Source organism: Hylobates moloch, unplaced genomic scaffold (assembly GCF_009828535.3).
Source record: "Hylobates moloch isolate HMO894 unplaced genomic scaffold, HMol_V3 SCAFFOLD_9, whole genome shotgun sequence".
Classification (NCBI taxonomy): domain Eukaryota; kingdom Metazoa; phylum Chordata; class Mammalia; order Primates; family Hylobatidae; genus Hylobates; species Hylobates moloch.
Genome location: NW_026652284.1, coordinates 123,670,034 through 123,695,333, shown reverse-complemented (window position 1 = coordinate 123,695,333; position 25,300 = coordinate 123,670,034). Strand labels below are relative to the sequence as shown.

General features: G+C 61.2%; 2 protein-coding genes across 2 annotated transcripts in view; both read left to right on the top strand.

The window, feature by feature from the left end:
* Positions 1-9,222, top strand: part of ZC3H3 (zinc finger CCCH-type containing 3) — a 102,217-nt gene extending 92,995 nt beyond the window's left edge. The window contains exons 10-12 of the mRNA XM_032760618.2: positions 5,983-6,167; positions 6,740-7,050; positions 8,793-9,222. Coding sequence (XP_032616509.1) covers positions 5,983-6,167; positions 6,740-7,050; positions 8,793-8,824 — 528 coding nt within the window. The 3' untranslated portion in view covers positions 8,825-9,222. The remainder of the gene's footprint in view (positions 1-5,982; positions 6,168-6,739; positions 7,051-8,792) is intronic.
* A 6,826-nt stretch (positions 9,223-16,048) lies between these two features.
* Positions 16,049-18,701, top strand: MAFA (MAF bZIP transcription factor A). Its single transcript, XM_032758515.2, has one exon. It carries the CDS (start codon positions 16,362-16,364, stop codon positions 17,418-17,420), a length of 1,059 nt encoding a protein of 352 aa, XP_032614406.1. The 5' UTR covers positions 16,049-16,361; the 3' UTR covers positions 17,421-18,701.
* The last annotated feature ends 6,599 nt before the right edge of the window (positions 18,702-25,300 follow it).

Sequence of the window (25,300 nt, the reverse complement as noted above, 5' to 3'; positions counted from 1 at the left end):
TCGGTCAGGGGCCCCTCAGGCCCTGGGCTGAACCAGCACGGGTGGTGAGGGAGCTGCTGTGGTCAAGCCAGCTGGGCAAATCAGCCTGCTCTTGGCCAAGGAAGAGGGCGCCATGGAGCCTGGCCCAGTCCCTGCACCCCTCATGTCAGCTCCGCAAGCACAGGCTGGAAGAGTCTCCCTATGGACCATGCACCCAGGGCCAGGCTGGCTTGGGGAAGAGGTGACCTGGTGCCTGGGAGATTCACCCGAGGCTCTCCACTGTCTTGGTGCTGGTAGAAAAGGCAGATGACCAATTAGTTATCTGAAGACAGTTCTCCGGTTGCGGACCCCAGTCCAGGCCCCAGAGGGCCCCCTGTGGGAAGCAGTGCCTCAGTTCGTGGCCAGGCAGTGTGGACATTGGCTTAGCTGGAAACATGAGCCCACCCAGGCTGCCTGGCCTGTCACGCTCGGCAGCTCGGATGGGCCTCTGTGCTTTCTGTGAAGGCCGTGTTGAACCTTTTTTTACTTTTTGACCATTTGAAGGATTAAAAGCTGTCTGATATTTTAAATTGGCATTTCTCTGATGTAAACTGAGGTGGAAGACCTTTTCCCATGTTTCTGAGGCCTTTGTGCCTTCTCTTCTGGAAAGTACCTGGAATATTTTTGGTGAGGGTGAGGGTGTTTTTCTTTTGGGTTGTTTGATTCTTACTGACTCAGAGGGAATTTATAAACATAAACATTAAAATATATATAATGTCCTGGACTTTAATCTGTTAGTCACATGTCTTCTCCGTTTGTGGTTTATCTTTGCATTTCTTTGTGACGTGTTGAAAATCAGAAGTTCTTGATTTTAACGGACGTAGTTTTATAGTTTTCTTTACATTTTGCACCCTTAGTGTCTTGAATAAGAAATTCTTCTCTACACCAGATTGTGCTCAGTTGCCTCTAAATACTGTGTTGTCTTTACCTTTCACATTGAGACTTTCATCCAGCTGGAGGTGATTTTCTTGTGCGGTGTGTGTGGTGGGGTCCAGTTTCATTTTGCCACGGCGCCTGGCCTCGAAAAGCCCATTGTCTCCAGCGGGTGTGCGGTGCGGCCCTCCCTCCTGTGGCCGGTCCGCGCGGATGCGGGCTCTGCTTCTGGCTCTCTGTTCATTGGTCAGTTTGTCCCTGAGCCAAACCATACTCTGAATTATTTGAGCTTCATAATAATAAAGCAAGTTCTTTCACCTTGTTCTTTTTTAGAACCAATTTCAGCTATTCTTGACCATTATTCTCCCAGAAATATGTTTTAGATTCTTCTTGTCAGGTTAAAAAAAAGTTGGAATTTTGATTGGGATTGTCTTGAATCTGTAGCTTGGTTTGGTGGAAATGGGCATCTGTCCCCAGAGCAATGAGCCGCCAGCCTGTGGGGATGGCATCTGTATTTCTTCAGTTAGACCCTCCCTTTTAATGTCTTTTTTTTTTTTTTTAAGAGACAGGGTGTCACTGTGTCACCCAGGCTGGAGTGCAGTGTTGTGATGATAAGTCACTACAGCCTCCAACTTCTGGGCTCAAGTAATCCTCCTGCCTCAGCCTCTCAAGTAGAAGGGATTACAGGCACATGCCATGACACCTGGCTAATTTTTGTTTTTTAATCTTTTGTAGAAAGAGGGTCTTGCTCTGTTGCCCAGGCTGATTTCAAACTCCTGGCCTCAAGCAATCCTCCTACCCTCCTACCCTGGCCTTGTACCTTTAATGTGCTTATTAATAAAGTTCTTTATTCTTTTTTTTTTTTTAAGACAAAGTTTCACTGTTGTTGCCCAGGCTGGACTACAATGGTGCAATCTCGGCTCACTGCAGCCTCTACCTCCCAGGTTCAAGTAATTCTCCTGCCTCAATCTCCTGAGTAGCTGGGATTACAGGCATGCGCCACTATGCCTGGCTAATTTTGTATTTTTAGTAGAGACAGGGTTTCTCCATTTTGCTCAGGCTGATCTCGAACTACCAACTTAAGGTGATCCACCCACCTCGGCCTCCCAAAGTGTTGGGATTACAGGCGTGAGCCACTGTGCCCAGCCCTTGATTAGGTTTTGTTAGATTTATTCCTAGCACTTTTATTACTATAGTGTATTTAAAATTTTTATTTTCTCACTGTTCATTGGTGTATAGAAATATAATTTTATATGGATTTTCTCTCCAGCAACTTTGCTGAACTATATTACTGATTAGTTTGTAGATTATCTTGCATTTTTCTGTGTAAACAATTATGTCATTTGCAAGTAATGACTTTTTTCTTCTTCTTCTTTTGAGTCCAAACAAGTTTTCTTTTTCTTGTCTTCCTGCACTGGATAGGACCCCAATACAATATTGACTGGTGATGATAGTGAGCCTCCAACCTTCCCCCTTGACATGTGATGCTTTCTGGGAGTTATCTTTTAAGAAACCCTGTATATCAGGCTAAGGAAGTTACCTTCAATCACTAATTTGCTAAATGTTTCTTTTTAAAAAACTGTTGAATTTTATTAAATACTTCTTTCATATCTGTGAGGTGATCATGTAAGTCTTCTCTTTTAACCTATTAATGTGCTAATTTTTGTTCATTGATTTTCTAATATTAAACCAACCTTGCATTCCTGAGATAAATCCAACTCGGTCCTTGATATATTAGTGGTTTTACACATGGCAAGACTCTTGTTTATAATTTGTGTAGGACTTTTGCATTCTTTTCATGAGTGATATTGGCCTAAATGTTTTTTTCTCATATAGTCCTGGTCAGATTTGGTTTCAAGATTATTCTGGCTCCATAAGCTGAGCAGTGTTCTGTGTTTTTCTATACAGTGGGCTTGTTCATGGAAGACTGGAATTATACATCTGGAGTATTTGGTAGAACTACAAGTAAAGGCCAGGCGTGGTGGCTCACACCTGTAATCCCAGCGCTTTGGGAGGCCCAGGTGGGTGGATCATGAGGTCAGGAGATCAAGACCATCCTGGCTAACAAGGTGAAACCCTGTCTCTACTAAAAATACAAAAAAGTAGCCAGGTGTGGTGGCAGGCACCTGTAGTCCCAGCTACTCGGGAGGCTGAGGCAGGAGAATGGCGTGAACCCAGGAGGCAGAGGTTGCAGTGAGCCGAGATTGCGCCACTGCACTCCAGCCTGGGCAACAGAGCGAGACTCTCTCTCAAAAAAAAAAAAAAAAAAAAGGAAAAAAAAAGAGCTACAAGTAAAAACCCTTTGGGTTGGAGCTTTACTTCTTAACTACTGATTCCAGTTTCTTCATGGTTATAGAAATACTTGGATTTATTTTTCTTGTCAGTTTTTCTAGAATTTGTTAATTCACTGGTGTTTTCAGACGTACTGGCATGCTGTTTCTTATCACAGCGTGCAGTGTCTTTCATCATCTGCAGCATCTTTAGTTACATGCTTGGTGTTCCCAACATTGTTTACATCTTCCTTCTCTTTATTTCCTGATTAACCCTATTGGATAAATTGATTACTGTTTTAAACAACCAACTTTTGGTTTTAATTCCTATTTTGTTTTTCTTTCCCTCTGCTTTGAGTTCATTTGCTGTTTTCCCCCTAACTTTTAAGCTAGGTCTTCTGTTGTGATATAAGCATTTAAGGCTGTGCATTTTCCTTTAAGCCCTGCTTTCACTGTTCCACAGATGGTGATACATTTCCAGATCTTTGGAGAGTTTTCTGGGGGTTTTGTTTGGCTGGTTTGGGTTTTTCATTAGTGAACATGAGATGAAGGTCTCAGGCCTTTGTAATTTAAGATTCATTTCATCATTTCATGTCCAGTGTGTTTCCTTGTATATTTTCTTCCATCATTTTACTTTCTTCATCGCTCCTGGGTAATTTCAAAAAGTTCTTTTTTTTTTTTTTTTTTTGAGACCGGGTCTCACTCTGTTGCCCAGGGTGGAGTGCAGTGGTACAGTCTTGGCTCACTGCAACCTCCACCACCCAGGTTCAAGCGATTCTCCTGCCTCAGCCTCCCGAGTAGCTTGGACTACAGGTGCCTGCCACCACACCCAGCTAATTTTTGTGTTTTTAGTAGAGATGGTTTAGGAGAGACAGTTTCACCATGTTGGCCAGGCTGCTCTCGAATTCCTGACCTCAAGTAATCCACCTGCCTTGGCTCCCAAAGTGCTGGAATTACAGGTGTGAGCCACTGTGCTGGGCCTCGGAAAGTTCTTTTTGATCCTAGGTATTTGGTTGTGTTCTGCAGGAGGGTTCTGATCGGCGCTGTCCAGTGCAAACATGTGTGAGTCATATGTGAATTTCAGCTTTTCTAGTAGCCACCTTTAAAAGGTTAAAAAAGAATACACCAAAGCAGATGGAATCATATGTTTTATTTAACCCATCCTATCAAAAATTTCAACATGTCATCAAGGAAAAAGAAATGTGTATTTTACATTATTTTGCTCCTACTAAGTCTGAGCCCTGGCACATGGTTTACACCAACACCCACACCTCAGCTCACACTGGCTGTGTGGCAGGTGCCCTCTAGCCATCTCAGCCGGGCACTCTGCGTCCAGTGTTGCCCACCAGCCGTTGTTGGGGCTGTGGGTGCATCTGATAAAATGCACCCGCAGCCTTGGCGATGCCTGCAGTCCTGCCGCTTTGTGAACCATGGACCCGCACGCCCTCACGCCCGTCCCAGTGCTGCGTGGGATGCCTGTGCTGGTGGCAGGACTTTCCTTGTCAGGCACAGCCACTGCCCCCGCCCCCCAGGAGGCCTGGCCCCCCCCCCCCCCCCCGCCCCGGGCCCCTGAAGCCTGCTCTGCTGCAGGACCAGGCATCTCTCCAGCTGCAGGCCCCTGAGGAGGCCCTGGGTCTCCGGCCCCCACAGCACTGCCAGGCCCTGTGTAGAGGGACTTAGACTCCGTGTCGCAGGAATGAATAAGTGAGTGGGTGAGGGTATGAGCACTAGCCTGAGCCTGGCTTCCACCTGGGGGTATGGCGGGGGCCACACCACAGGATCCAGGGAGGGTATGGGGTACAGTGCAGGGCCCGGTTCTGAGCAGGTGCTCACGGCCAGCCCCAGGTACAGGAACAGTACCTGGGATCCCAGATTCTTAGGTCAGGTGCCTGGCAAGGGACTGTGTGGCTGGGAGGACGTGGGTTCAAGGCTGTGGCACCCCACGAGCTGGAAGCACTGCGGCCACTCCAGTGCCGCAACAGGTTTGAGCTCCACTCTTGGTGGGAGCTTGTCACAGTTCGCATTGGGGAAGCCTGTCGCCTAGTCCCATGAAGAGCAGTTTGGGTGCCCCATGTAGTAGGCTCTGCAGGGTGAGGGAGAGGGCATACCCTCCCTGAAAGGCCTTGGGCATGAGGCAGGCAGGCAGCTGGGCTGCAGAGCAGAGCCCAGTAGGGGTGGGCAGAGGAAGGGCGGGCTGGGCTGCTGGGGCCTTGGGCAGCCTCTTTATGTTTCCCTGTGGGCCTGGTAGGAGAGCTGGGGCCATGTTGCTGCCCAGAGCACCTGCTGGCTGGCACACCCCCTGCCCCGCGGGTATAATTAGCACTGTGACAGGTGCTAGGGATCGCGTGCCCAGCCCAGCCCTGACCCAGAGCAGCCTGGCCTTGGCTGACCTGCCCCACTCTCTCCCGGCCCAGCCTAAGACCCCCAGGTCTCTAGCCACACCCACCTTCCCAGGCTCCCTCTGTGCTGCCAGGATGGGCAGGCTGGGGTCTGGCAGAGGCAGCGGGTGGGCAGAGCCCTGAGCCGTGGCCTGGCCGCAGGCTCTGGGAGTCCCCAGGCTGGCCCAGCCCCGCCCTGCTCTCAGTCTGTGCCCAGGGCCTGCAGTTGCTGAGGGCCTCTTATGGGTGGGTGAGGGCCCAGGTGGAACCTCTCTGGACTGGTGGCCTCAGCCTTCCAAGAGGAAGCCTTTGACCCCAAGACTTGGACAGAGCCTATGGGGCCCCGTGGGTACTCGGGGGGCCTGGCCTGGCCCTCCTTGCCCTCCCCATGCAGTGCCACAGCCTCCAGCCGGCCCACCCACCTGCACCCCTTCTCTCTGCAGTGCAAGAAGAAACACACGCTGCTGTGCCCCGACTTTGCCCGCAGGGGGGCGTGTCCCCGTGGCGCCCAGTGCCAGCTGCTCCACCGCACCCAGAAACGCCACAGTCGGCGGGCAGCCACGTCCCCCGCCCCAGGGCCCAGCGACGCAGCTGCCAGGAGCAGGGCCTCGGCCAGCCATGGGCCCAGGTGATGGGGCAGTGGGCACTGTGCATGTGAGCCTGGGTGGCCCCTCCCTGTCTGGGGGGATGCCCAGGGCCCTCTGGTTGAGCCCCCGCCAACTCAGCTCTTCGGGCCTCAGACCCAGAAAGAAATCCCAGTTCAAGGCTGGGGATCACATGACCTCCAGAGATGCCCCTACCCCACTTCCAAGTCTGGACAGAGCCAAGGGCATCCCTGGCCGATGGAGGAAGGTGGGGCTTCACAGAGACCTGCTCACTGGGAGAGGGTGGGAAGCCCAGCCCCGGGAGGAGTCTGGGGGCTCCCTCATCCAGCCCACCTGCCATGTGGGTGTGGGAGCCCCATGGAGACCAGGAAGCCAAGGCCCTGGACGTGAGGGGCAGGCTCGGTGTGGAGCTGGGGCCTTCCCCGCACCCAGCCTGTCCTTGCCGTCAAGGGCCAGGCCTGACCTGTGCCTGCAGCTCTGCCCCGAGACCACGGAGGGCCACGGGAGCAGGAAGGAGCTGAGAGCATGGGCAGCCTGTCGCTGGGATCCCCACCCGTCACCCCACCTCACACGTCTGCCCCTTCCTTCCCTGCAGGAAGCCTTCGGCAGCCCAGCGCCCCACCAGGCAGACGCCCAGCTCCCCTGCCCTCACTGCGGCTGCCCTGGCTGCACCTCCCCACTCCCCAGGGGGGTCAGCCTCTCCCTCATCCTCGAAGGCTTCCTCCTCCTCATCCCCTCCCACTTCCTTGGACCACGAGGCACCATCTCTCCAGGAGGCTGCCTTAGCAGCGGCACGCTCCAACAGGCTCTGCAAGCTGCCTTCCTTCATCTCCCTGCAGTCCTCACCGAGCCCAGGAGCCCAGCCCAGGGTCCGGGCCCCCAGGGCCCCCCTCATCAAGGACTCAGGTAGGCAGCATGGCCTGGCTTGGGCACAGGGGAGTTTTAAATGTCCACCTCAGACCACCACGTCAGAATCTCTAGGTGGGGCCTGGGTGAGTCCCGTGGGTGCCAGGGGTGCACCTTCTAGCCCTGGGGCAGGGCCAGCCAAGGTGTGAGTGTAGCGGTGGCCGCTGCGCAGTCTGCCCCAGCTGAGGGCTGATTTAATTAGAAAGCACCCATTTCTGTTAATTTGTTCTGGAAGATCACCACGCACTCCTAGAGAGAACAGATGTTCCCTCTCCCCCGATGAGCATTTGGGGCTTGGTAAATGGCTCCACTCAGCCTTGTTTAGGAGAGAAAAGAGGATTTTATGGCTGCAAACGACCCTTTCTGTAAACATTTTACAGCTCTCCGCGCGTTTGAGTGACGATAAACCCCACGCAGCTCGGCGGGCTGCAAATTTGCGACCATACGGCTATCATTTTATTGTCATATTTCACGGTCGTAACGTTAATGGAAGATGCTTGCTGCAGCTTTCTCCAACAGCTCCGCTGAGCACGCTCAAACGCCTGCCTCGGAGGGGCCGCCTCCTGTTCGCAGCCTCCACGTCAGGGGCGCAGAGCCGTGGCCAGACCCTCCGCCCCACGAGACCTGGGCACCCGCTCCCTCCATCTGGGTGGGCCTCTCTGGGGTCGGGGAGCAGATGGGGCCCCGAGGCAGCCACTTCTATTTTTTTTTTTTTTTTTTTTTAAGATCAGGAACCTAGCAGCCCATTGCAGAGCCAGTGGAGGTGGGCAGGGCGCTGAGGGGTCCTGTGTGCAGCTTAGGGGGGCCTGGGAAAGGCTGCAGAAACCTCCCCTGCTTGGCCATGGCCAGGAGCTCGGGCAGGTGGAGGTGCCTGGACAGTCTCTGGGCGGGAAGCTGGAGCTGTTGCTGGAGCGGCCACCGCAGGGGCAGGCTGACAGGTCAGAGCCTATGTAGTCTGCAGCCTGGGCCCTGGCTGCTGGGCCCGACTCAGCTGTGCGCGGGTGAGTGGGCTCATTGGCCCTGAAGAGGGGCACCTGGGCAGGGCCAGTCCTGTGGGCAGCTACACGGAGGCATCTCTGTTCAGCGGGCCACCGCGGTGCCTGTCGGGTGGTCTGGAGGGGAGATCTGGGGAGGGAGGAGAGGCGCTGGCACCCAGTGAGTGAACATTCATGGGGCAGGAGCCCCTGGGCTTCCCCGCTGTGGGGAACTGCTCCCTCCACACTGCCTGCCTCCAGGCTCTGCCCGCCTCACCCTGGGGCCTCTGCTGTGCTCCTGCCCCTCCCCGCCACAGCTTGTGTGCACCCCGGCTTTCCACACGGAAGGTGCGTCGTGGCCGCCTCATGTGTCTGGCAGCCTCACTGAACGTGCAGGGCTGTCTGGTGCCGTGTGCGCCAGTACTGATGGCTCACCCTGCAGACCTTGTGGCTGGGACTGCCGCCCGCCCAGGAGGACCCTTGGACTGTAGGCAGAAGCCTCAGTTGACCTCATAGACTGAGCCTGCACCACAGCTAGACAGCCACAGAGGCTCACCAGGACCTGCTGGCAGCAGGGGGCAGAAGCTGAAGCCTGTGGCCTGTCTGTGCTCTTCTCCCTCGAACTCAGGAGGGTGTCCCTGCAGACCTTGCTGTGTGTGCTTGGGCTGACAGAGCCCCCCCATCCTGAGCCCCTGATCAGGAGCTTTGCAGGCTGGGGGGGTTCTTCCAGGGGTTTCCGGGCACCTAACTTTTGCCCTCTTTGCATAGGGAAGCCTCTGCACATCAAACCACGTCTGTGAGGACCCCAGGGACCGGCCTGCACCTACCTCAGACCCTCATCCTTGGAGAGGAAAGAGGCTCTGTCTGCCACTCTACCCCAGAGGAGGGCCGCCTGCCACCAAGCCTCACCTGGGGGCCACAGGGACACTGCTCTGCCTGCCTGGCCCTCAACCTTCCATGACCAGCGTGTGCCCAGGGCCTGGTCTTCCTCCCCCAAGCCGGGCCCCTGTCCCCACCCCACCGCCCTCCAGGGTGCCAGGCAGGGCTGGCCTCCAGGCCTGTCCCCAACTGCCGTTGGCAACAGTGGCCCTGCAGCCCCCCAGCCCTCCCCACCCAGGTTTTCGGCCCAGTGAAGAGGCCACTGGCCAGGCCTCCCAGGCAGGTGTTTTATGTTCAGCAATAAAGGTTCTATCTGTAACTGGTTGGCTTGTCCTGACTGTTGCCACGCCACCGCCAGGCAGAAAGCACCGCCCCTCTGGGCAGGAGGATGGAGCCCCTTTCCTAACTCCCACGATGGTTCCGAAGTCAGAGGCGCTTATCCCCGGACCTGAGCAGCACCATCCGGGGTGGGGAAGGCCGAGGGGGCGCTCTGGGCACCCGGGTGCAACAGGCTGGAGCCATGGCGGGTGGGGCAGCTCGGCCAGCTCTCAGCTCCCCTGCCCTGCTGGGTGCCCGTGCTGGAGGGGCCTGGCCAGGAGGCCTGGCTGAGGTTGTGCCAGGGACCCTGGATTGGGAGAGGCAAGGCCTGGAGGGGCACAGGATCCTCTAGGCATCCGCTCCCACCTTCCCTCACCTCCAGAGAAATGGGGGGTGGCCCCTGGGCGAGGCAGGCCAGCAACGCCTTCAGGGGCCCCACGGCACAGCCTGGGGTCAGATGCACGAGCCTCGTGCCCTCTGCCTGCCTGGGCTCTGGGTGGGTGGCATTGCCACTGCCCACCCCACACCCCACAGGGCCCCTTGGCCTGGTCCACACTTGGGCGGGGAGAATGCTTCGCTCCTCGAGGTCATGGCCTCCACCCTAGAGTGGGGTGTCCTGACGTTGGCATCAGAGGGGACGAGGCACGAGGCTCGTGCCACGGTTCCACCAGAGCGAGTGCTGGGTGATACGGTGGCAGTTTCTGGTTCTCTCCACAGTGGTTATCGCTGTGACCTCTACCCTGGGCCTCTGGGACCCAGCCTGTGGCCTTGGCCCTGCTGGGATCCCGGCCGGATTGGGTGGCATGGTGGATTCTGGAAGCCAGAGCTGTGGGTAGGATGTGCCCAGCTGGCTTCTGTCCCCTCCAGCACTGGCTCAGCTCACCCAGACCCAGGTGTTCACAGGGGCTCATGTCCTTGTTCAGGACCCCAGATTCGAGGGTGGGCACGGGCTGGACACGAGGCAGCCAGATCCTCTAACTTCACTTTGTGCCACCGGCAAGCGTCTGCCGCAGGCCTGGTGGGCAGCTGGACCCACCCATGGGTGCCACTGCCTTCGGACACCCTGCGTCTGGCACATGGCCCCTGAAACTTGAAACATCCAAGGGGGGTGGGGGGTGGGGAGTGAATAGGCTCCCCGTCCACCCAGCGCCTGTCTGGGACCATGAGCGCTGCCATCTGACACACGGCACAGCCACTCGAAGGCCTGGGGCACTGCTCGTGGGCAAGGGGGTGTGACGGCAGTTCAGGGCCAGGTCCACTGTCCCCAAATGCAGCCCCTCCCAGGAGTAGCCAGCAGGAAGGCTCAGAAAAGGCTGGCCACTGCCTTCGGGGGGCCACCATGGTGTCCCAATCCCCCATCTGGGGACCTTGTGCAGCCTGGGCTCTGCCTGGTCTCAAGTCCTTGCGTTTCCCCTGCATGGAGTGCGACCATTTGGTCACACGAGGCCCCTCATGCCAAGGGGCAGCTGGCAGCAGACCAGTGACTGCCAGGGCACCTGACCAAGGGACCCGGGAGGCCGGGACTAGGAGAGTCCCTGCCCCTGTATTGACCATGGCCCCAGCTGAGGACAGCCTGGCGGAATGTCCCCTGCTGGGATGGTCGGAACAGGAGGAGAGGGGGGCATAACGCTGCACCCAGGCCCATGCGTGCAGCAGGGTAGCGTGTGCTGGGGCAGCCGGATGGAAACCCTGAAGCGGAAGCACACGGCACCCTGGGGGGTCCTCAGAGCCCTGGCGGGGCACGGCCGGGTCCCAGGCAGGTGATGCGCCCCCCCAGCGCCAAGCGGGACGAGTCTTAGGGCTGTTGTCTCTTCTGAGGGAGATGTGATGGCCGCAGAGGTGGGAGCCGTGGCAGAGTCCAGGGCCACTGCGGGAGGTGGATGGGCGAGCAGGGGTGCAGCAGTGACTTCAGAGTGTGGCTCTGTGCCCTGTGTGCCTGGAGGGGTGCTGGCTGGGCAGTCGGATGCTGGCCTGGATGCCCCTGGGGGCTGGGAGGTGACCGAAGGGAGAGTGTCTGGGGGTCCGCTGGGAGCGCCTGCACCTTCCTGGGCTAGGCCTGTGCCCGTCCTGCCTCTGGGCTGAGGGCATTGACCCCGCCACACTTAGCGCCCAGCAGCACGGGAGGGCAGGGAGCTTGGGCGTGCGGTGGCTGAGCGAGTGCCCTGACTGGCGCCCGGCATACAGCAGGCGCACCATCCGTGCTTGAGTAGGGGCACAAGGAAGGGGCAGAGCAGCGACAGGCTGAGGAGGGACTCTCAGGAGGCCCTGGGCTTGTTTTTTGGTTGTTTTGTTTTTAAATGCAAATGAGCCCCTGCGTGGAGGAGGGGCGCCCGGGCAGCAGGAGCAGGGTCGGGGTGGAGGCAGCCCCAGCAGCCCCCTAGCCCAGAAGACGCACAGCCTCTGTCTGCGGGACAGAGAAGTTTCTGTCTCCTGTGATCAACTCCGCACAGCAAACTCGGGCACTGAGGGTGTGGGGTTCTCCCACCTAAATACATGCCCCCAAAATGACACTCCAGGCCCCACGCGTGGCCTGGCAGGGGCAGCTCAGCCCTCCCGTGCAGCTGTGCTCTGGCAGGGGTGGAGGAGCTGTGCCAGGACGGTCCCCTCAGGCCCCTCCCTGCAGTAAAATGCATGAGCTCAGGGCCCCAGCAGACAGCAGACTGCGTGGGGTCCCATGGTGGACAGCAGAGGGGGCTGTGGGGTTCGGGTGGTGAGCACCCCAACCTCCCTGTCCCTCCTCGTACCAGGTTTCCCTCCACCCAGAGCCCTCTGGGGGCCCACGATGACTTCCTGGGCCCTACACCAGCCCCCATGGGCTCTGATCTTGAACCAACCACCCTGGGCTCTTCCAGGCCCCTCCCTGGCAGTGGCTCTGGGCTCCCTGCTCCCCGGCCTGAAGGGCTTGCCCCTCCTTCTGCTCAGGTGTCCATGAGGCCCCCCCAACCCCACCAACCCAGAACTCCCCACCTAGCCAACCTTCCACCTTCTCACAAACGTGTGTGGGGGACAGGCCCTGAGGTGGCCTCGTGATGCCCCCCACCCCCCGCCCAGTGTTCCCACCCCTGGGTGATCCCTTTCCTCCAACAGACTCCTGGAGGGTGGCCGGATGCCGCAGCTGTGATCACGGCACCTTACGCCCCGCTGAGAGCCTCTCCCTGCTGGCCCGAGGCGTCAGGGCCTGGGCTGGGGCCGCACCTGGTGAGGAGCTCAGGGTGGCCTCCAGCCTCCAGCCAGCAAGAAGCCAGTCCTCAGTTCTACAGATTTGAGGAAATAATTCTGCCAACAGCCTGACGATGCCTGGTGGCAGAGCCCTCCTCATCCCACGTTGAAACTGTAGCCCGGCCACCTCCTAGACTGTACCCTGGACGGGGGCTCCTGCTAAGCCCTGCCTGGGCGCTTGGCTCACAGAAGCCACAAGAACGTAAATGTGTGTTAAGTTACTAAATGTCTGGTAATTTGTGAGACAGCAATAGAAGGCAAATCCACTATCATTTTACTCATTATTATTATTATTATTTGAGACAGAATCTCGCTGTTGCCCAGGCTGAAGTGCAGTGGCGTGATCTCGGCTCACTGCAACCTCCGCCTCTCGGGTTCAAGTGATTCTCCTGCCTCAGTCTCCCAAGTAGGTGGGACCATAGGCGTGCACCACCACGTCCGGCTAATTTTTGCATTTTTTAAGTAGAGACGGGCTTTTGCCAGGTTGGCCAGGCTGGTCTCGAAATCCTGACCTTGTGATCTGCCCACCTCGGCCTCCCAAAGTGCTGGGATTACAGGCATGAGCCACTGTGTCCGGCCTCATTTTACTTATTATTTTTATGGCTGATTTTCTGTTCTCTGAGGCCCACTCAGCAGACTGTATTTTCCAAAAACACTGCAACAGTCCATCTCAGTCCACAGGCCCCTTCCTCACATGACCTACACAGGCAGTGTCCGTACCCCTGCCCAAGGGGGTGGCCGACCTCTACACACGAGGACCACCAGCACGGTGCAGCGGCTTCTGAGGCACGTGCATCCCTCCACCTTCCTCTCTTGGATGCACACACTGGGAACCAGCAGCCATGCTGTGAGGAAGCCAAACCAGCTGTGGGGAGCAGCCCTGTGGAGGTGTCACAAGCAGCTGTTTTGGCCAACAGCTGTCACCATCTGCCAGGCCTGGGTGTGAAGACCCTGCCCAATGGCATCATCCATCAGCTGTCCTGTCACCCCAACCCCCAAGTCCTCCCAGCTGTCAGGACCAGAGGCAAGCTGTGCCCCTATTCCCAGGACACATCTCCCCGTTACAGAGCCCAGGGATGAAATAATACTTGTGCCATCAAGCTCCAGGGGGCTTCTCAGTAAGGGACCCTGGCCACCTCCCTGATGGGATGTGCCCCCTAGGCAGGCTGGCTGACGTACGCTAGGTGCTCAAGAGAAGCCTGTTGGGTGCGTTGAGTTACCCAGCCACACAGACTGCCCCTGCGGAATGCTGTGAGGACCAACTGCTGAAAGTTTGGAGGGTGTGAGAAGCCCTTGGGTTGGGAGGCTGGCGGGAAGGGAGAGCGCTTCTGGGAGCCCAGGGAACAGCCGTGCACGGGCGAATTCTAGGGAGCCATCCTGGCTTGGTGGTGACAGCACCAAGCCTCAAGGAGTGCTTGGCAGGCTTGGGGTGGATGGGTTAGGGTCGATCTTGGAGGCCACTCCAGCCTCCACCACCCTCTCCCACCTCTCAGAGCAAGATGAGGCACTTAGGCTTCCTGTGGGTGGTGGCGGGATGGGGGTGCCACTGAGTCCAAGCATGGCTGTGGGGTCAGCGTCCCTCAGCCTGAGGTCAGAGCTGCCGCCCCTGGGAAGGTTCCCACTGCAACAGCCTGGGGTCAGGCGCCTCCTGCTTTCCCACGGGTGTGCCAGAGTCCTCCTGGGCTGGTGACCAAACACCCTCCCCTGGTCTACTTGGCCTGGCAGGAGCCACAGTGCGACGTGGAGGGGGGGTGGACAGTGGGGACACGGCCCAATGCAAACACTCTCTCTTTCCTCCTCAATCCCCTTTCCAGCATGCCCTAGGGCCGCCAGGGTGTGGTGCCCAGAAATGCTGCTAAACCCTTGGAGGGGCCATGGAAGGGCCCTCTAGCCCCAAGGCCTCTCGTGGGGCTGCAGGTGCAGACAACCTCGACTACCACCAGCTCCACTGCGCGGTGGCATCCTCCCTTCCCGGGCCTCCCTCTCAACATGGGGTGCCATAAAGGAAACCCCACACCCCTGGCTGGCTGACCACTCATGTGGTCTCAAGTCCAGGTTCCCAGTGTGGGGACTTGGCTCTGCTGCATGCCCACTTCATTTCTTCATCTGCAGAAGGGTGGGGAGCTCAGAGCCCCCCGCCCCCCGGACAGGATCGGGGGAGAAGGGTCCCTGCAGGTGGGTCCTCATGCTGTCCTTGGCCCTGCCCTGCAGGGAGGAAGGCCTGGTCTTCCCAAATCAGCAGTCCCAGCTCTGCCCAGAGGAGTGGGAGGGTCCAGGCAAGGGCCCGGGACACCCCGAGACACCTTAGGAAGCAGATGTTCAGTCCTCACCGCATGACCGTCTTCTTGTTATAAAACAATAGATCTTTGTAGAGGGAAGGAGGTGAGGGCCTGGCACTAAATCTGTGGCGCCGTGACCAGGCCTCCCTGTGGCCTCTGCGCAACTCCTTCCAGGCTTTTTTTCTCTACACAGGTGGTTACATTTTAGACCTTTTAAAAAATTGTTGAAGTCATAGAACAGCAATGGAGAGAATTCAAGAAAAAACAATAGGCCCACTTCGGGTCACCGGCCTTGTAACTCCTGGCACACCCCTCCCATCACCCCGCTCGCTGGTGTCGGGGACCTGGGGTCACAGGCCCACCGCCCATCGGCACCTCCTTTACCCCGTGAACCGGAGCCATCTCTTCCCAGCAGGTGCATGGCCGCCAGGTGGAAATCCCCGCCTTCCCGTCTCAGTTACCCCCGTCCCACTCCAGGCCCAGCAAGGCGCCTCCAGCCCTGCCGGGGGCGAAACTGGGCGGCGGCGGGCGGCTTGGGCCAGGATTCCTAACGCCCTGAGGGGCCGCCAGCCCGTGGGCCCCGCCCCGCCGCTCGCACCCACCCGCGTCGTCCCGCGACCCCCACAGTCCTGCGCTCTCCGCGGCCCCCCACACGCCGGCCCTCCGTCCCCGGCCCTTCGCGCCGCCCCCCACGCGTGTGTCCCCCTCCGCCCGCCCCGTGCGTCCCGGCGCCCGGAGGTGCCGGCAACTTTGTTGACCAAATTCCTGAACGCGCTTGAGCCGCGGGCTAAAAATAACCCGCTCAGCGCGCCGCGCTCTGCCGGGCCGCGCGGTGTCACCCGTGTCCGGAGGCCGGGAGGTCCCGCTGCCGCCGCCGCCGCTAGCGGAGCTGTCCCCGGCCCCCAGGCCCGGCCGCAAACCCAGGGGTCCCAGGGGGCGTCCCGCCGCGTGGCCCGAGGCGGACGAGGCCCCGAGGGGGTCCCCGGGCGCGGTCCCCATCTGCTTCCCCGGACTCTCCGGCCGCCGGGTCTGGGAGCTGAGGCCCCTGGAGACCGCAGTTGCCCCCTGAGGCGGCGCGCCCTCTGCCCGTGCAGTGCCCCGTGATGGCCACCAGAGGGCCCTGCCCTCTCCTCTCGCCGGGGGCCCGTCCCCACCCCTTCCCACAGCTGTTTCCCGCAGGAGATTGACAGCTGGGCTCTAGTTGCCATGGGGATAAGCAAATGAGGGCGGCGGGGCTGAGGCTCCGATTGGCCCGGGGGCGCGCGCCCCTCCCGGGGAGGCGGGCCCAGGCACCCAACTCTATAAAGGCGCGCGCGCGGCTTCGCGTTTAGCCGTGGGAGGCGGGGCCGGCCGGCGGCGCGGGTGGGGCGCGGGAGCTGGCCTGGAGCGGCCCGAGGCCGCGGCCGCGGGGAGGAGGCGGCGACGCGGGCCCGGGGTCGCCCGAGACACCTGGCCAGCGGTGCCCCTAGCGCGCCGCCCCGGAGTTGACCACGTGAAACTTTTCCCTGCGCCCCTCGGCGCCGCCGCCCCCCCGCCCCCGCCGGGACCGTCGCCCGCCGGGAGCAGGGGGGGGAGAGGCCCGCAGCTCCCCCCCCACTCCCACGCCGCCCGTCGGGGCGCGGCCGGGCGCGGGCCCCAGGCGATGGCCGCGGAGCTGGCGATGGGCGCCGAGCTGCCCAGCAGCCCGCTGGCCATCGAGTACGTCAACGACTTCGACCTGATGAAGTTCGAGGTGAAGAAGGAGCCGCCCGAGGCCGAGCGCTTCTGCCACCGCCTGCCGCCCGGCTCGCTGTCGTCGACGCCGCTCAGCACGCCCTGCTCCTCCGTACCCTCCTCGCCCAGCTTCTGCGCGCCCAGTCCGGGCACCGGCGGCGGCGGCGGCGCGGGGGGCGGCGGCGGCGCGTCTCAGGCCGGGGGCGCCCCCAGGCCGCCGAGCGGGGGCCCCGGCGCCGTCGGGGGCACCTCGGGGAAGCCGGCGCTGGAGGATCTGTACTGGATGAGCGGCTACCAGCATCACCTCAACCCCGAGGCGCTCAACCTGACGCCCGAGGACGCGGTGGAGGCGCTCATCGGCAGCGGCCACCACGGCGCGCACCACGGCGCGCACCACCCGGCGGCCGCCGCGGCCTACGAGGCTTTCCGCGGCCCGGGCTTCGCGGGCGGCGGCGGCGCGGACGACATGGGCGCCGGCCACCACCACGGCGCGCACCACGCCGCCCACCACCACCATACCGCCCACCACCACCACCACCATCACCACCATGGCGGCGCGGGACACGGCGGTGGCGCGGGCCACCACGTGCGTCTGGAGGAGCGCTTCTCCGACGACCAGCTGGTGTCCATGTCGGTGCGCGAGCTGAACCGGCAGCTCCGCGGCTTCAGTAAGGAGGAGGTCATCCGGCTCAAGCAGAAGCGGCGCACGCTCAAGAACCGCGGCTACGCGCAGTCCTGCCGCTTCAAGCGGGTGCAGCAGCGGCACATTCTGGAGAGCGAGAAGTGCCAACTCCAGAGCCAGGTGGAGCAGCTGAAGCTGGAGGTGGGGCGCCTGGCCAAAGAGCGGGACCTGTACAAGGAGAAATACGAGAAGCTGGCGGGCCGGGGCGGCCCCGGGGGCGCGGGCGGGGCCGGTTTCCCGCGGGAGCCTTCGCCGCCGCAGGCCGGTCCCGGCGGGGCCAAGGGCGCGCCCGACTTCTTCCTGTAGGCGCCGGACCCCGAGCCAGCGCCGCCGTCGCCGGGGACAAGTTCGCGCAGGCCTCCCGGGGCCTCGGCTCGGACTCTGCGGTACAGGACGTGGACGCCAGGCCCGGCCCGGCCGTGCTGGCCCCGCTGCCAAGTCTGCGGGCGCGGGGCTGGAGGCCCCTTCGCTCCCGGCCCCCGTTCGCGCGCGTCGGCCCGGGTCGCCGTCCTGAGGTTGCGCGGAGAACGGTGATTTCTAAGGAAACTTGAGCCAGGTCTAACTTCTTTCCAAGCGTCCACTTGTACATACGTTGAACGTGGTTCTCCGTTCCCACCTTCGCCCTGCCAACCTAGAGGGACCGCGCTGCCGTCCCTTCCCGGGTGGCCCCTGCCTGCCCCCGCCTTCCTTCGTTCTCTTCTCAGCCTCCCTTTCCTTGCCTTTTTAAAATTCCCCTGCCGGTTTTAAAATCGGTCTTATTTTCCAAGTATTTATATTTATTATGCTTGGTGATTCGAAAAGAAAACCTTGGAGGAAGCCCCTTCCTTCCCCAGCCGGGGTCCGCCCTCAGTCGCGAGTCGCAGCATGAGTCGCTCGCCAGGAGGGGCCCGGCCCCTGCCTGCCCCCTCCCCGCTTGCCCCCGACCCTGCTACCGGCGTTCCCTGGAGGTCGAAGCCATGGACGTCACCCGTGCTGTGTCCAGGCCTGCTGTCCTACTATGCTCAACGAGGGGGGAGGGGGGTGGGTCCTGTGCTCAGCCGGGTGGGGGCTGGCCCGGATCCCGAGCTGCTGTCTCTCTATGCACCAGAACATTATCTGTAACTCCTGGGGAAATACATCTTATTTTAACCTTCAAGAGAAGTGAAAGAAAAAAGTAATTAATGCACAGTATTTCTAGCAGAAAAAAAAATTTTTTTTAAGAGGAGGCTTGGGCCAGAGCCTCCTGGCATGGGGCGGGTGGAGAAAGTGTTTTTATTTTAATCTAAATTGTGTTGCGTTTTGTTTGTGGAATCTTCCTTTTAATGCTTCATCGCTTTTTGGACTAGCCGGGAGAGAGGGCGAGGAGGCGGGTGCTCCGGGCCCTGTAGGCTGGGCCAGGCGCCTGGGGGATCTGCCCGTTTTCCGAGGCCCTCAGGGGCCATCACTGGGATTCCAGCCGGTCCGCACCCCTCCCCTGAGCACTGGGAGTGGAAGGCGCGCCGACTCGTTGAAAGTTTTGTTGTGTAGTTGGTTTTCGTTGAGTTTTTTCATTTGCTACGAAACTGAGAAAAAGAAAAAAATACGCAAAATAAATCCGTTTAGATCCAAGTCACTGCAGCCTGGCTAGTTTCTCGGTAGTTTTCAGTTTTGCCGTGTTTCTCCCTGAATTGAAGGAAGAGGAGGGCCCTGCACTGGGCTTTGTGCTGGCCCTGGGTGACGGACGGGCCCTGGGTGACGGCAGGACCAGGGAGAAACTGAGCAGCGAGGCACCGTCAGCCGGCCCGCACCCCGCAGACCTGTGCCCTCTGCGTCTGCCCTCGTCGAAGAAGGCCGAGGGGCTTTTAGGGAGAGTCACTGAGGCAGGCTGGGGGTGCAGGGCAGGAGGTGTCCTTGGTGGGACACACTGCTGCATCCTGGTGGCCAGAACTGTCCCCAGCCCTCAGAGTCTGCCCGTCTCCCACCTGAAGACGCAGCCTGCCCCTTGGTCCTCTGAACGGCTGGCTGGGCATGGACTGGGAGCACTGGGGAGGAGGCAGCACCCCAGAAATCTCAGTTCACAGGGCCCAGGGCGGCTGCAGGACGCGTCGTTGATGGTTCCCTCCCTTCACTGCCGGAAGAGAGGCAGGCGAGGGTCCCTGGTTTGCAAATTTGGAGAGAGAGCTTCTGGCCTGCAGGGGCTCCCCAAACTCGCCTTTCTTGGGAGGGGGCTGTGCTGCTTTTCCGTCGGGGGTAAGCGGAGGTTCTTTCTGGGGACGGGACAGAATTATCTGTGAGTCTCCTGAGTTTGTTTTATCGTTTCAAGCGGAGGGACCTGGAGGAAGAGAGGAAGGCGAGTCCTCCGTCAGTCTCTGCCACCTCCCCCTTTGCTTTTGGGTCTCTGTGGGAGTTCAGGCAGAGTCCCAGCAGGGGAGCTGGCCGTGAAGGCATCTCTGTGGAGGAAAATGCTGGTGGGAATTACAGAAATGTGGGGCAGAAGATGGAGCTGAAGAGACTATGCCGGCAGGGACAGGCGGGTTCCAGCCAGCCGTGGGTGGCTCAGCCGCCCGGCCCGGGCCTTCGCTCAGAGGCCATCTCTCCCCAAGGAGGGGCGGGTTTCCTTGGGCACATTCTCGGACGGGAATCTGCTGGCTCATTTTTCGTAGTCCGAAGTTGTAAAGAGCAGAGGACATGGGACACCTTAGTTTTCACCATCGCCGCCCCCAGGAGCCCTCTGCACAGAGCCTTTCTCCTGGCTGAGAAAGTGCAGGACCCAGCGACTTTTGGCAGCCTGGATCAGAGGCAGCCTTTTTGGGGTGGGAGCTGTGTCACCCTCCCTGCCCCCTACCCCCACCTCAGGCGTCTGGGAGCCCTGCATTCAGGGGCCAGAACTGGGCCTCCCGGTGCACGGGGCCTGCGGGCGCTGCTGGAGGCTTGCTGGATTTGGGACTCAGAGGAACCCCGCTGCGGCACGTGCCCGGGCTGCCACCGGATCCAGCCTTCTCTGCAGCATGGCGGGGCCCAAGCTGTGGGGCCTTAGCAGCTGCTGCTGCTGGAGTCAGTTCACTTTCCTGTTTTCCATTTTCTCTCCCCTTTCTCTTTCTCTCTTTCGTCTGTCCCCCTCCACGCTCTCCACCACACACAAGGTGGAGCAGGCAGGTGAGCACCGGGACGTGGGGACCCCTGCGGGCAGGGGACTTCTTATTCCTGTGTTCTGAGACAGCACTTTTCTGAAAACCATTTTGGGGGACCCATGAACCCCCGCGGGAAGATGGCCATGTGTGGAAAGCGCCTTTGGCTGCAGTTGCACCCATGCCCACCCACACAGCACAAGCCTGGACCAGCGGCACACACCGGACCCAGACTCCGTACAGCTGGCAGGGCTGGCCGGAGGCCTCAGTTTGCCCCGAGGGCGTCCCTGGGACCAGTGTGACCCTTCAGGAGGGCCTGCTGAGCCGGACCTGGCTGGAGCTGGCAGCGGGGGAGGGTGGGCAGCTCTGGGATTCCTGGCTGAGGGAAGTTGTGTGGCCAGCAAGGAATCAGAGAATTAGATCCCTCAGCTCCTCCTTACCGGGCCTGGGGCCCTGGAGGGCAGCAGAGCTGGAGTGCCAATGGCACTCGTGAGCATGTGTGTCCCTGTGTGCAAGGCAGCACCAAGGTGCCTGGGGCTGAGGGGAGCTGGAGGGTCCCTGGAAGGGGCGACCACAGCATCCTCTGTCCAGCTCCTGGGACCCTAGCCCCGACCCATCCTGGAAGAGCAGCTGACCTCACCCCCACCCCCACCTGGATGTCCCCAGAGGTCAGTGATGGTGCCTGGCCTGGGTGCCCCCCCACCCCGCCGCCGTCACCCAGAACCAGAGCAGGCAGGCAGGGACTCCTGGCACTTTGAGGGTGCCATCCTCTGCCTTCCTGGAGAAGGCTGCCTGGGCCCAGAAGGTAGGGCTTGTCTCCCACACACCCCGGCCACCACCCCATGTGCCCACTGGGGGCCCACAGCAGGGACCCAGGTGACAGCCCTGGCCCAAGAGCTCCCGAGGGGGACACCAACTTGAGTGTCCTGCATGTGACACTCGGCCCCCGTGTGAGCGCTGGCGGGGAGGCTGGGGCCTGAGGCTGCCTTGAACAGGGTGCAGCGTGAGGACTAGTGTTCCTGGGGCAGCTCAGATATGTGGCCCCAGGAGTTGTGTCCCACCTCCCACCAACGGGAGCAGTGTCTTCCCAGACAGCAGGGAGAGGCTGAAGGGGCTGGGGTTAAGGCCCTGGGCCTGGGTGGACACCCATGGCACATACTGGACACATGAGCCCAGGAGCACTGGCCGCACTCCCCCCCTCCACTTGCCTGTGCCCAGCAGCCCACCTGGACCCCCCCCGCCCCACTCGCCTGTGCCCGACAGCCCACCTGGACCCCACACTCACACACACGTCTGTGCCCGACAGCCCACCTGGACCCCACACTCACACACACGCCTGTGCCTGACAGCCCACCTGGACGGGCATTGGTCTCCTGCCTTAAGCCCCCCTCAGCCACGCGCAGGGCTTGGGCTGGGGGTGCTCACAGGAGAAGGCCAGGGTCTTCCCTCCTTCCCCTGCCATTCCCAGGCGCTGGGCCGTGTGTGGCCTTGTTTCCGACCCCCACTGTCCCCCAGCACGTCACAGTGGGTGGCTGTCGGCAGGGCCCACCTCCCTAGCCTCCTATAGAGCCGGCTCTGAGATTAGGGCCAGCCAAAGCGGAGGTGATCTCTGCCCCAGCCCCAGCACAAGGGTGGGCACGCTGTGGCACGTGCACACATGCATGGGCACACACGCATGCAGACAGCCCAGAATGTGGGAGCAGACTCTACCCACCCAGACACAACAGCAGACACGCTTGTGGCCCTGCGTACACACACGCGTGCACCTGGCTGGCACACATGAGGGTGGAGTTACACCCAGACGCATGCGTGTGGACCCACCGGCCCCACACGCAAGCCAACCCCATGGTTTTGTCTGGGCAGGCCCTCCGTGCTGAGTCCCGCCTGGCCACAGTGGGCTCTGACACGGGCCTCTCCAGTGAAATGCGGTCCTCAGCCACTGTCTGCTCGGTTCAGCCAAGCCCCCCTGTCCGGGAGGAGGTGTCCTGACCCTGCCCTGCTCTGGCTGCCTTGGCCTCTCCTTGCCACCTCTCTCCCAGCCCTGGTCCTTGGAGCCACCGTGAGGGGCCCAGATGCCCTCCAGGATGGAAGCCTCATCCTCCACTGCCAGGTGCTGAAGGCTCCCTAGGGTCACGCCCTCTTCCAGGGATGGATGTGGGGTGCAAGACCCAGCCACCCACTGGTTGGAACCATCACTAACCAGCCCAGCCAATTGTGGGGGGCTGAAGGCTCCATTTGCTCAGCAGGGACTTGGCTCAGCCTTGGAGGGCCCTGAAGGGGCCTGTGTGACAGATAGGCCTGTGCAGGTCACAGTGTCACCAAGGGTTCTGGCCCAGGGCCAGGGCTGTGACCTGCCACTGGGTATGATTGGGAGCCTGGGGACCCAACACCCCCACCTTGGGCCTACAGGAAGGGCAAAGCCATCCCTGGCCCAGGGCCTGGGGACGTGGAACAGGATGGGTGTCAGGAAGAACCTGGCCTTCTCCCCAGGGGGCCTTGGTCTCCCCACCTGCCAGCCACTCTGGGAAGCAGATACTTGGGGGCTCTGAGTCAGACACAGAGGTGATGGGCTGACATTTGGAGGACAGGAAAGGGCCACCAGCCCTGTGGGGTCCATGCTTTCCCTTGCCCAGTCCCCACTCCTCCCCGCTGCCCTCATGGCTGAAGCAGCCCTGCCTCTGCCGTCCCTGGGCCTGGGTGCCTGGTCAGCAGTTCCTGGCCACGGAGTCCAGCCGAGGGCTGGGGAGGCCCAGCAAGGGTGCGGGGCAGGGCCTGAGTGCCCCTACTGTCCCAGATTCAAGCCCAGCCTGGCGTCACCCTCACAGGGGCCCACCTCCCTAAGGCTGAGGGTCCTGGCAGGTTGTCAGGGGCAGCAAAGGCTGAGGCGAGGGTGAGGGCCCAGGTGGTCCCGGAGAGTGTGGATGGGACGGACCTGGGGGAGACTTTTCCTGACAGGAGCTGGGAGGGGTGTGGAAAGTCGGGGCGTGAGGTGGATGCAGTTTCTGTGTTTGACCTTGATGGTGTAATCCCTGAGGGTGCACGGCGAGGGGCAGCATGGGGTGGACTTTGGGGGTGCAGCGTGTGGGTCACCAGGGAGAGCCCGAGGCTGTGGGCTGAGCCGGGGAGGGTGGAGGCCTGCGGGGTCTTGGCTGAGCCTGGCTCCTGGGGGGTCTCGAGGTGGGGGCAGGCAGCTCTGACAGGAGTACCCTCCAGGGTCCCTGAGAGGAGGCATTCGGATCCCCGGGCTCCCCGGGAGAGGGTGGCGGCCAGGGGCCCCTGAATCAGGGAGTCTGGGGCGGCAGGGGAGGGTGGCGAGGCAGAGGCAGCCAGGGCCTGGGAAGTAGGACCGGCGCTCAGGGGACCCGGAAGTTGTGGAGGAGGAGGCAGGGCCTGGGAGAGGGTCCGAGGCGGAGGCTGGCCCAGGAGGAGGGGAAACCGCTTCCTCACCTGGGAGGCAGAGGAGGTGGGGGATGGGGGAAGGGAGGGTACCCAGAATCAGGAGGTGGCAGGAAGGTGGGAGTGGCTAGGACCCCACACCCTCGACCCTCACACAGTCGGCAGTCTGCACGGGGAGCAGTGGCAGAGTAATTTGCGGCTGGCGGGCTCAGCGCCTGCCTAATTTGCAGTGACACGGCTCAGCTGCCCAGGGCTCCAGCTGTCACAGCCAATTAGCCCGCGGCCGGGGAGGATTGCTGGGCAGGGGTGGGGGGGGCGGGGCATGAAGGTGTCGGTGGGGGAGGCTGTGGGGGTCGCAGGAGGGGCCGGCGCAGGAGGAGGCCTGTGGACTTCAGGCCCTGCCCGCCCTCCCAGGCACCCCAACCTGGCTGTGGAGAGCAGGAAGGTGGGGCGCCCCCCAACAGCAGCCCACCAGGCCTGAAGCCTCTCAGCTGCAGCCCTTGCTGCCCCTTTCAACCCTGGCATTTCCCTGAGCCCTGCCACCTCCTCCATGCCGGCCTCTGGGACTCCAGTGCCCTTGACCCCTGGCACCCGAGTTAGGTGTCCTGAGGGCAGCTGGGATCAGCTCCAGCCTGGAGGATAATTCCTCTCCACATTCAGGCCACTGCCTTCCCAGACAGAGCCACCTCGGCCCCTGACTTGTGTCTGTGGCCCAGCCCCTCCCTCCCATGTGGTGGGCTCCACCCTGGGGCCTCCCCGACTCCACTGCACCTCCCGGCACCCCCTCATCGTGGTCTAGCTCGCAGGGGACGGCCCCTTTCCCTCCCTCCCACCCAGTCCTCAGAGGCTGACACAGGGAGGTATCTGGAACATGCCAGGCGCCAGCCCCGTGGGCCTGATGGCCTCCCCGGAGCAGCCTGGGAGCAGCAGTGAGGGTGCAGGCAGGGTGCTGGGCACAGAAGAGCCCCAGGCTGCTGGCGGGGCCCCGCGGAACTCTAGGGAACTCTGGCTGCTCTATGAAGGAGGGTCCGGGAGCCCCTTCTCCTGCAGCACCCTTGCCCTCGTCTCCTGGCTGGGACCCAGGTGTCTGGTCACCTCCCCCAGAGGGGTGGGTTTCAGGGACAAGCCGTGTCCTCCGGGAAGCCACATGCCCTGGGTGGCCCCTCTCCAGCCGCCGCCTCTGCCCAGCTCTTGGTAGATGCCCCAGGGGAGCTGATACCCTGGGGGAGGGGCGTAGCCCACGGCTCCTCTGGGACAAGGGAGTTTCAAACACAGGGTCCCTGGCTGGGCCCACCCCACCCAGCCCCAGTTTCTCTCTGCAGCCTCTGGTCTCCTCTCTTCAACCCCAAGGCCGCCCCTCCACACAGAAGCTGCCCATGGCTGTCCCGGCCCTCCAGCCCACGCTCCTGAGGGGTCTGCCCGCCTCCCACCCCCCACCCCGGCCTCAGCACTCCTGGGGTGCTCCTCCTCACGGGAAGCCCTCTGCCGACCCCACAGCCCCCTTCGTCCCGGCGCACGGAGCACCGAGCACGGAGCACGGCTTGTCTGTCCCAGAAGCGTTAGGCAGCGCAGGCGCCTAGTCCGGCCTCGGCTCCAGCTCCACCCTCTCTACTGGGGCCCTGCCGTTGCCCCTGCTCCCCCGGCCGGCCAGGGGTCTCCTGCCCATTTGCTGCAGTGCTGGGCAGGGGCTGTGCTTTGCCGGGT

Excerpts from the sequence above, each read along its gene's own strand:
- MAFA (XM_032758515.2), top strand. The coding sequence starts at position 16,362 with ATGGCCGCGGAGCTGGCGATGGGCGCCGAGCTGCCCAGCAGCCCGCTG.